This window comes from Sceloporus undulatus, chromosome 1 (assembly GCF_019175285.1).
Source record: "Sceloporus undulatus isolate JIND9_A2432 ecotype Alabama chromosome 1, SceUnd_v1.1, whole genome shotgun sequence".
Lineage (NCBI taxonomy): Eukaryota > Metazoa > Chordata > Lepidosauria > Squamata > Phrynosomatidae > Sceloporus > Sceloporus undulatus.
Window position 1 is genome coordinate 369,271,141 of NC_056522.1, and position 11,655 is coordinate 369,282,795.

The 11,655-nt window shown below is 41.9% G+C and overlaps 1 protein-coding gene across 2 annotated transcripts in view; it reads left to right on the plus strand.

Moving 5' to 3' along the window:
• ZBTB25 (zinc finger and BTB domain containing 25) overlaps positions 1 to 5,876 on the plus strand; it is a 10,388-nt gene extending 4,512 nt beyond the window's left edge. Inside the window, exons 1-3 of one of the 2 annotated variants that reach the window (XM_042446798.1) lie at positions 44 to 410; positions 1,822 to 2,002; positions 3,290 to 5,876. In XM_042446798.1, the coding sequence (XP_042302732.1) occupies positions 350 to 410; positions 1,822 to 2,002; positions 3,290 to 4,430 (1,383 nt within the window). In that variant the 5' untranslated portion in view covers positions 44 to 349 and the 3' untranslated portion in view covers positions 4,431 to 5,876. Of the gene's footprint in view, positions 1 to 43; positions 411 to 1,821; positions 2,003 to 3,289 lie in introns of those variants that run through there. The other variant, XM_042446799.1, reaches the window with a different exon arrangement.
• The last annotated feature ends 5,779 nt before the right edge of the window (positions 5,877 to 11,655 follow it).

Sequence of the window (11,655 nt, forward strand, 5' to 3'; positions counted from 1 at the left end):
TTACAATAATAATAAATAGCAAGAAGAATGCATAGTAAATAACAATAATAAAAACTGCATAACAATAACAGATCAAATCAATACAACTCAAAATTAATCCCCAGAATACATAGCAAATAACAATAACAAAAATAACAAATCATAATAGCAATAAGATGACAATAACAACGAAAGACTGGCCCTTAATACTCCCTCAGGCATTAACTAATAATAACAACATTCCTCTCAGACTGGAGCAGTCTTCCAGAGGGCTGGGGAGCTGGCATTAAGTTGCTGGCCTGGTGTCTCTCGGCCTCAGTAACTGGCCTGGTGTTTCTAGGGGTGGGGCAGCTTTATAGAGTGCTGCTCCATGCCAAGCCCTGGTTGCTGTGCCTTTGCTGCTGAGTCCTGGCAGATGTTAAAGGAGACAGGTACCTTCCCAGCCTGGGATAATGGTCCTGCCATGCTTTATGGTCATATGTTATGTATCTGCTTTGTAATACTGGATGATGGAGTATGTTACACATATGGTGATGCTGGGTGGAAAGAAGCTGGCTAATGAGCAGAAGTAAGGGGAGGGAAAATGTCCTTTGAGCTGTCGAAGAGGAAAAAAGACAAATGGGGTGAACTGCTTGAATTGCTTTGTGTTTTGAATATACTGTGTAACATAGTCCTGACAGCTTAGTTATGCTGTGGATAACTTCAGTTTTCTGAATACAGCTTTTTGAACCTACTGAAGCCTATACATGAACGTGGCAACTCCTCCAACTCTCACTAAGTCATATACTCAGCTTTTTCAAATTATTTTCAAACAGCCAATCAGCTATCTCTCCTAGCATTACATAATCTCGCCCCCAACAGATATTTACCTTGATACCGATACTTTGTTGTTTTGTTATGTGCATTCAAGTAGTTTCTGACTTATGGCAACCCTATCATGGAATTTTCTTGGCAAGTTTCTTCAGAATGCATTCATACCTGCACTATCCTTTACGTATATAAACATATTTTACCTTAATTTCGCTCATAAACACAACAACACAATGATTATATGATTCTAACCTTTTCTAGAGCAGTCCATATCATGGTATGCAAATCTCCAGATGTTGATATACTGCATCATGCAGCATTCTGCACTATTGGCCATGCTGACTAGGGCTTCTAAGAGTTGCAATCCAACAACGTCTGTTTGCCATCAAGTCAACTTCAACTTATGGCGACCCTATGGATGAGAGGCCTCCCAAGAGCCCCAGTCATCTACTGCCCTGCTCAGGTCTTGCAAACCTAGGGCCATGGCTTCCTTGATTGAATCTCTCCACCTGCAGTGCAGTTTTCCTCTTTTCCTACTGCTTTACACTTTGCCAAGCATTTTTCCAGTGAGTCACATAATCTCATGATGTGTTCACAGTATGACAGTCTCAGTAGGCGTGCACAATTCCCACCCTTTCTCTTGACAAACATTGTGTACCTACAGAAAACTAGGACATCAGTAGAAACGGTCTTAGCCTGTAGCTCCCTCATATTTCTTTTTGTCTGTGCAGGGTTTTTTTTGGGGGGGGGGGGGAAGAGTTTTGGATCTTGTGTGCCCTCTGCAGCCTGAAAATTTACAACCCAGACGTGGATTTATCTCTGCAAGGACAATAGGCTTGTATATTATGCTATGTTAAGTCATGTTTGCCAAAGTAATGCAAGACGACTTCATGTAACATTCCTCTGCCAGAGATTTGAGCTCAGCAACTATGTGCAAAACATATTCTCTAGCACTGATACACTGTGGCCTTTCCCGCCCATCATGAGAATGAAATTGGTTTTTACTAAATGAGATTTTATTTTGTCTTGTAGAAAGCAAAATGGATACAACCAGCCATAGCCTGATGCTTCTCCAGCAGTTGAACATGCAACGGGAATTTGGCTTTCTCTGTGACTGCACAGTTGCAATTGGAGATGTGTACTTTAAAGCCCACCGAGCAGTCCTAGCTGCCTTTTCAAACTATTTTAAGATGATATTTATTCATCAGACAAGGTAAGGCTGTGCTGGTATATTGGGACATGCAACACTGCAATCAAAAATTTGCATCCTCGTGAGAGTAGGCTGTCAGAAGCTGCCCAATTCACACACACCATTGTTTGACTCTGGAAATGTGCAGGAAGCCTCTTGAGTATTCTTTTGAAGTAACAAAATGGAGATAGTAGGTGCAATACTCCAGGGCCTCACAAAGGATGTGTGTGGACTCCACACCTGGAGTCGTTGCCCACCTGTACTAATAATATACGTTGAGTGTCTCTCATCCAGCTTTTCAAAATATTCCAAAATTGTCCACGTGGGTGGTTCAGATAGTGACACCTTTGCTTTCTGATGGTTCAAAGTACACAAACTTTGTTTTATACACAGAATTATTAAAATGTGTATAAAAATACCTTCAGGCTATATGTATAAAGGGTATATAAAATGTAAATTAATTTCATGTTTAAATCTGTGTCTAATCCACAAGATATTTCATTATGTGTATGCAAATATTACAAAATCCAAAATACTTCTGGTCTCAAGCATTTTGGATAAGGGACACTCAGCCTGTAATGTGTTTTCAAGGGAATTTTCAGAGGAGTTCTCTGTGTGCGTAAGAGGTTGAGTACTGTGTGAGTGTGTATGTGTATTATGGGTGAGAATGGCATATGAATGTTACGCATGACGGTGTGAAGAATGTGCATTACATGTGAAAATGTATTATAGGTGAATATTTATCAGTTGTTTATGAATATGTAAAAGAAAGAGAAACAGATAGTGATCCCACCCACATTTTTGTGACAGAGCGGATGTCCACCATTGCCATACAGTCTCTAGAAGGTACTGCAGAATGGACTACTGTCCTCATACTTATAAAATGATTCTTCGCTCCTGCTGTATGTTTGCCTAGGATTCATTACTGTTGCATCTACACTGGGATGTACTTCTGAGTAGAGACATAAAGAATTGCACTATTTACATCCAGTATCACCTTGTCAGTACTGTGAGATTTGCATTATAATCAATAATGCTTTGTGAATGGTGACTGTACTTATTTAATTTCAAGGTAGTTGCCCCAATCTCCCCTGGCATCGCTTTTTTGTTTTCCTCTCATTTCTCTGCACCTCTGTGTATGTATATATGTATATATAGCTAACAACTAACTTGGGATAAATTTAATACTATAGTTCAAAAAAGCTTCTTCCATAATAAAAAGAGCCTCGATGCAACAAGACTCTCAGTTGTTTAAATAGCTGAAGTTCTGCCATTATGTGTTTACTTAACTCCCCTCTTTGTTTCAAGCAGTGAATGCATAAAGATACAGCCAACAGATATTCAACCTGATATATTCAGCTACTTACTCCACATCATGTACACTGGAAAAGGACCCAAACAGATGGTCAACCAAGCTCGGCTGGAGGAAGGCATCCGTTTCCTGCATGCTGACTACCTTTCCCGCATGGCGATTGAAATGAACCAGATGCTCTCCCCAGAGTCTCTTTCCTCTTCAAATCTGTATGGGATTCAGATCTCTACTACACACAAGACTGTCAAGGAAAGCCTCCAGACAAAGGAAAGTTTAACAAGCCTTGGGGGCAGGACTGCTAGTCAAGGTGATCACCCCCAGCTTCAGCTGTCTCTAGCCATAGGGCTTGATGACGGCTCTTTGGACCAGCAGATTTCTCATCCTTCTGTCCAGACAGCTGCAAAACCAGTAGAGGAGCCTGCAAACCCACCTGTAACGGTAAAGCAGGAAAAGGTTGACTCTGAGCCAGTTGTATCACAGAATCATGTTTCTTCCTCCCCGGAGATTAGGAGCCCAGCCTTTGCTAAAGCCAACCTCAAAGTCCATTTATGTCAGTATTGTGGGGAGCATTTTGAATCCCGAAGCATCTTGCGGGAGCATTTGTTTACTCACGTGTCAGGGTCGCTGCCATTTGGAGTCCCAGCCTCGATCCTTGAAAGCAATGACCTCAGCCAGCTCCAGCCCCTTAATGAAAACCGTGAGGCTGTTGACAATCACCGGCCTGGCACTTTCCTTCGGAGAGAGAATGAGCGCCAATTGGAACATCCAACCCGTAGCAACCTGGAGCCACTGCCGATTGGCCAGTTGTCCCTGGTATCCAAAGACTCAGAGCCCATGGAGTTAAACTGCAACTTTTCCTTTTCACGGAAAAGGAAGATTAGCTGCACAATCTGTGGTCACAAGTTTCTTCGAAAGAGCCAGCTGGTCGAACACATGTACCTTCACAAAGGAAAACACTTCAAATTGGGGAGGTGCCAGCGCCTTGGCAGTGCCCTGGCTCCAAAGTTTCATCCATATAGTGACTGCTGGACACAGAGTGCTGCAAAAAGTGTCACCCCCTCTCAAGCTCATGTGGACCCACAAAATGTGTTGGATCCTGACCTCTCTCAAGAGAACATTGCTGCCATCCTGGTAGAATAGATTCTTCCTTTTGTGTCTGTGTTTTTTAGCCTGAGAATGAACAGTGTTAATCTCAGTGTCTCTTTGCTGTTGCCAAAAGTGTTCTTCTAAAATATGAACAGGTACTGGAAAGCCCCATTCTCTATTTACTTCACCATCTTGGGCACATGGCTGCTTAGAGCAGTGAAGAGACCATGTGGGTAGGGCATATGATGTGGTTACATGTCATGCATATATCAACTATGGACAAGATTGTTGCCAAATGCAAGCAGACTCACAAGCTGCAAGTTTGATGGCCCATGGTCTGATTTGTTTATAAGAAAGTTTCATCACTGGATTTATACTCACCCACCTGCTGAAGTTGGGAGATCCCCAGATGTTTTGAGCTGTGGAATTTGTATATAGGGACTTAGATAATAAAGTGTGGAATTCATTACCTCAAGGATGTAAAGGTGGCTAGCAATTTGGGAGGTTTTTAAAGGGAATTAAATACATTTATGGGGTTAGTCATCATTGGGTCCTGGTTTGGGGGGGGGGTTGTGTATCACATTCAGTATCAGAGGCACCATGCCTCTGTTTATCAGTTCTGGGGGAATGCAAGACAGAGGATGCAGCTGTGCTTCCTCTTTTGCTGACAGGCTTCCCAAGGGCGTCAATTGGCCACTGTGTGAACTGAATGCTTGATTAGTGGAGCCTTTGGTTTGGCTTAGTCTGGCTCTTCTTACATTCTTATGGTATCGGCAGAGCAAAATGCTCCTCTTTTACTTCCCTGCCTCCCACCATTACCTCTTCGTAGTCTTCTGGCAGCATAGTAGGGAAATGGTAGTCAGGAATACCTCTGTTTTTAGTATCTCACTGTTTGTGAAATGAGAAGCAAGTCTCCCAAATTGGATTCCAGAATTAAAATTAAATACATTTAAACTAAAATGGATTTCTGTTTATTTTGCTACGGCTTTACATAAGACTACAGTGCTTAACCAATTGACTAGCCAAGGCAATTGAGTAATAACCTTTTGATCAATTAAAAATATGCCCCTGATTAATCATGCTTCGGGTTACAATTTTTAAAAAAAACAATTAAAGGACTTACAAAAAAGATTTGGTGGAATGATAACTTCATCTTATATCTTGTCAAAAACAGCTCTTCCAGATTTTAAAGAAAAATGTTTCTCCTAATGTTTATGTGGAGTCCCTTTTCTTGTAATTTGAATTCATTGGTTTTTATTTTAGTTTCCGGAGCAACAGAAAACAAGCTGGCTCCATCATCTACATGACATGCCTGCAGATATTTGAAAAGAGCTATTGTGTCACCCCTCAGTCTTCTCTTTTCCAAGCTAATCATATCCATCCCTGCAAGTCATTCCTCATAAGACTTGGTTTCCAGATCTTTGATAATCTTGATGGCCCTTCTCTAGATATTCTAGCTTGTCTTTGTCTTTATATTATATGGGTTAATATCCCACATTTAATACAAGAATAAACTGAAAAACTTGCATATACCGTCAACAAATATTTGTTTAACTTGGTGGTGCTTCCTGTTTTATTAAGGGATGTCATGCCCCCTTGCCTATAGGAAGTTGCCTCCTGCTAGACTATTTATGTGCCTTCTGCTAGACTATTTATAGCTACCTACCCAGTATTTATTGTCTGAACCAACTAGCAGTGGCCATCCAGGATTTCAGGCAGAAGAGTTTTACCTTGGTTTTACATCCTTCAAATTGGAGAATGTAGACTGAATCTGGCTCTTTCTGCATGCAAAGCCATGTCCCTTCACATGTTGTGCCTGTCTGCCTGTTGCAACAGTTAAAGGAGCAGCGTGGAAAGCACTGGAAGAACATGGCTACTAATGCTACCAACTTCTTTCTTTCAGTTAGTCTCAAAGGTGCTACAAGATCTTTCTACAAACTAACTCTGCTATAACTTTGAATGGCTACTAAAGGAGTGTAGAACCAGGTTTCACAACTATGTCTCTGCACAAATGCTGCTGTGGCAACTTGAGATGCATCAATCCAGAATCCTTTTGAGCTCTCAGCTGGGTCCTGAGGTGCAGATGGAGGAAGCCTGGGAATTATCCCAAGTGGGTTTGACCTTGCAGCACTTGCATAGACTCCAAGGCCCTTGTTGGTAAAGTACAGTGGGCCCCTGGTATCTGCTAGGCAGGGTTTGGTTCCAGGTTGATACCAAAATCTGTGGATGCTTAAGTCCCATTAAATACAATGACATAGTAAAATGATGTTCCTTATCTAAAATAGAAAAGTTAAGGTCTGTGGATAAGGAATCCATAGATACGGAGGATTTACTGTATTAGTTCCTAAGGAAAGGCCTTTTGGGCATTTTTGTGTGGTTGCAGGCCATGATGGGAAAGGGAGCATGTAACCTCAATGGCTGTATCTACACTGCAGAATTGATGCAATTTGACACCACTTAAACTGCCATGGCTCAATGGTATGGAATTTTGAGATCTGTAGTTTTGTGAGATGTTTAGCTGCCTCAGGCTGCATCTACACTGCAGAAATAATCCAGTTTGACACCATTTCAACTGCTTTGGCTCAATGATATCCAAGAGTTCCATAGCATTGATCCATGGTAGTTAAAGTGGTGTCAAACTGGATATTTCTGCAATGTGGATGCAGCCCCTGTCAGCTCTGGTGCCACAACAAGCTACAAATCTCAGGATTCCGTAGGATAGAGCCATGGCATTTAAAATGGTGTTGAACTGCATTAATCCTGCAGTGTGGCAGCACTCTCAAGTCACCACTGTTGGAAAGATGTGAGCTCCTGGGTAAGACTGCCCTAATTTTGAAGGTGTGTCTTTCAGGTAGACAAAAATAGAAATAGCCCACAGATAGATGTTTCATCTGCCACTGAGCAGTCAATGTCTATGGGTATGTCAGCTTTGGAAATTTCACTGAAGGAGTAAAATTAGACATCCAAAGTTCAATTTCTGCTCCCTTCTGCGGTTGTACTTAGGTGGAAATAGTGCAACCCTCAAGGTGTTGCTGGACTGCAACTCCCAGCATTCCTCGCCGTTGTGCTCCAGCAGCACCTAGAAGGCATTGCAGTTCTAACATAAGAAGAACCCTTGCCAACGTTCAAAGAGAGTTGTTTAGATTTTTACCAGTGGTGATGCTCAAAAAGGTAAAGCCAAAGAAGGTTATGGGAGTGTTTGTAAACATAACAGTGATAGTAGCACAGCAAGCGTCTGTCTGGATAGTATCTGACGAATAACAAGAGGAATGGCAAGCAGCATAGCCTTTTAGTTTTTCTCTGTGGAGCAGCCTACTTGGTGAGTTAGGAGTGCTGTCCTAGGGAGGGTTTCCCAGGGGTCCCAGGAGAGATGGGCTCTCCTCCTCCATGAGCAAGACAGGGAGATATCAGATGCAGAGGTCTTGACTCTCTACCCCTCAGGCTGCATCCGTAGCGTAGAAATAATCCAGGTTGTCACCACTTTACCTGCCATGGCTCAATTGTATGAAATTCTGGAGACTGTAGTTTTGGGGCACATTTAGCCTCTGTCAGAGAGCTCTGGTCCCACAACAAACTACATTTCCCAGAATTACATATCATTGAGCCATGGCAGTTACAGTGGTGTCAACCTTGATTATTTCTACAGTGCAGATGCTCCTCAGGCTCCTGACATCCCAGCATTGGAAGGAATTTACACGGTCCCCTAAAGTTTACTTTAAATGGAAGGGATGTTGTGCTTTTAAAAAAAGACAGGCCTTATTAACCTTGCCTTTCTTCCAAAATCAGGACTCAAGGTGGCTTACAAATTAAAACAAATACAGTATAGTAGACCCTCCACATTCACTGGGGTTAGGGGCACAAGACCCCTGTGAAAATAAAAGCAATTATTTTTCTTTACCTGAGAAAACACTTCTGTAGGCGTTTGTAGGTCCTCCAGTGCAATTTATGACTAACATCTTCCAGAGGTTGTCCATAGAATTGTGCCAGAGGACCCACAAATGCCTAAAGAATTCTAGGAGTTTCTAGGTCCTCTAGCATGATTTCTGCAGACATTACCCATAGAATCGAGCTGCATGACCTAGAGATTCCTAGAGAGAACATATTAATCAAACCTGCAAGTCAAAGCTGCAAATGCGGAGCGCTGACTGCACAGTTAAAACATACAAAAATGCAACATTTACATTACTTTAAAAACCTGTTCTTAAATGCCTGCCAGACTAAAAAAGTTTTTGCCTGCCAGTAGCCAGAAGGATAGTACAAAAGGCCCCCTGCACCTCCTAGGAAGGGACTTCCCATCCCCACCAATTGTGTCTTCTCTGGTTTATCTCAAGGCCTGGGGAAGCTAATACAGAAATATATGATCTGTCAGATTATTTATTGTTCTGCATCAATAATAATAGTAATAGTATCTAGATCAAGGGAAGTAATGCTGCCACTCTATTCTGCTTTGGTCAGGCCTTAACTGGATTACTGTGTCCAGTTCTGGGCACCACAATTCAAAAAGGATGTTGACAAGTTGTAGCATGTCCAGAGGAGGGCCACCGAAATGGTGAAGAGCCTGGAAACCATGCCTTATGAGAAAAGACTTAGGGAGCTGGGTATGTTTAGCCTGGGAAAGAGATGGTTAAGAGGTGATATGATATCCCTGTTTAAATATTTGAAGGGGTGTCACATTGAGGATGGCTATTCACAGGACAACTACAGGATGAGCGCGACAGCATGCAAAAATCTTTGCATGATCGCACTATAATGACGGGAGCAATTATGTTTTTTATCCTGTCTGATAATCTCTGTGGCCAGCATTACCGCATGGAATGCTGTTACCTTCCCATCAACGTTTTACATGTTTTCGAACTGCTAGGTTGGGAGAAGCTGGAACTAGTAATGGGAGCTCAGGCTTTGAACTGCCAACCCACCGATCTTGCAATCGACAGAGCATCTTAACTCCTTAACCACCGTAGCCCTTTTGCTCTGTCAAGCTGGCAATGTTTCATAAGTCCCTGGTTCAAAAGACTTGTATCAGGATCTCCTGTTCATCTAAGGTGAGTAAGAATCTCATACAAAAGGTGATCAGTCAAGGATTTTTTTTCTTTTTAAACGATTTCTTTTTTAAAGTTAAGAATTTTTGTTTCCAGATTAAAAGCAATATGATCACTCCTTCTCTATAATGTAAGTTTATTATAAATATCTTACATGTGGGGAAATAGGTTGATTTATTTAGAAGGCAATTTACAAAATGGGGAGGAATCCTGAGACACTCTGGGTGTTGTTGGACTGCAAGTCCATTTTCTGTGCTGGCCAAGACTGATGGGAATTGCAGTCCAACAACATCTGGAAGGCTGCACAATCCCCATGCCACTTCATGTCCAAGAGTTGAATTTTAAAGTATGTGTTACATTGGGCAAGTCTTTGTCCTTCTTTTTCTGTATCCGTGCATAATGGCTTCAAGGGAACCGTTGGAAACCAAACAAATATACCTCTACTCAGTTGCTGATCCCACAAGAGGAGCAATCAGGGTGAGACAACAGCAGCTGAAAATAACAAAAATGGCAACACGGTGTGTATATGGTGGCAAATCCCTTCTCATTTCTTGGCACCAATAGATGTCTTTCCCAGAATTGCAGGTTTCATGCCACTTATGGCGACTCTAAGATGGTCCTATTGCAGGGTTTTCTTGGCACGTTTCTTCAGAGGGAGTTTACCATTGCCTTCCTCTAAGGCTGAGAGAGTGTGACTCACCCACAGTCACCCAAAGGTTTCCATGGCTGAGCTGGGCTTCGAACCCTGGTCTCTAGAGTCATAGTCCAACCACAACACCATGCCAGCATGTCCTCCTCCTAGGGGCCAAGACCTATTGCTAATACAGTTTCTGTTGACAGTAGGTCACAAAACTAGACATTCATGCCACTAATTTCCAGCATTGTCAGATCAATGAAAATGAAATTAGGCATCTGTCCTTGCAATTGTTGATCTATATCTTTATATAAACTTTATAGGCACAAAGTGACTTCCAGAAACGTCTCACAAGAAAAACCACAAACCACAAGACCACAAGGACTCTCCTGTTGTCACACTAAAAGCCGTCCATTAAAACAGGAACAAATATTACATCAAGAGGAGGCAGACAGATACGACATCAGGGTTTTTCCAGACTCCAAGGGCCCCAGCAACCCCTAAAGAGAAATAAAATAAAATAATCACAGTCTTGCTAGGTTAGTTGCTTCCTTTTCCAGAAAAAGGCCTCTGTGGATCTAAAAATAGAGCAGGAGTTTATCTGCTAGTTTTCATTGTTGTGTTGTGTCTTCAGGTCATTTTGGAATTATGGTGACTGCCAGGCAAACCTGTCATGGGGTTTTCTTGGCAAGATTGGTTCAGAGGGGGTTTGCCTTGTATCTTCCTCTGGCACTGAGAGAGTGTGACTTGCCCAAGATCACTACATGGGTTTCCATGGCCAAGTGAGGATTCAAATCCTGGTTTCAGAGAGTCATAGTCAAATGCTCAAACCACACTGGCTCGTTTCTGCTAGGAAAAAATGGAAATCACTAACTGCACCCCTGGAGTCCTGGTTAGATGCTATGTGGGCCATATTTGTGGCTCTCCTACTTTGCTTTTGGAAAAATGAGTGCAAAGATTGGGGGGGGGGGGTGTTGAAAGTGAAAGAGGTGGTGTTTTGGGGTCCCAAGTTAAATGCAACTCCCTGAGACTTGGAAGTTGTCCACCTGCAGCATGACATGGTATCCATCTGATGTGTGCATGTGTCTGTGTCTGTGCCTTCAAATTACTTGTTGATTTATGACAATCCCATGCATTTCTTCAACTGGTGCCAAGGGATTATTTAGAAAGGGTTTCCTTCTCTTGACTTTGGGAATCCTGGTGTCCACATTTCAGACTCTGCCTGCTAGGGAATGATGGCAACCAAGGGCCTTTTTAGGAAGTAAAATAGGCCATATAGCTGGAATTTACCCAGCCTGCAGTTGAGGCTGCCTATCATCATCATCATCATCATCATCATCATCATCATCATCATCATCATCATCATCATCATTTATTTATTTATATCCCACATTTCTCCCAATATAGGAACTCAAGGTGGCTAACAGCAAATTTAAAACAATAGAAATTAAAAGCAATACAAAAAGCATTTTCAAAATATCAATAAAATGTTTAAAAACAATTTCTAAAGTTAAAAACGTTAAACATTAAAATAGATATATTAAAATACTACCGTATGTTGTTGTTATTGTTGTGTGCCTTCAAGTCATTTCTAACAAGGTGTTAG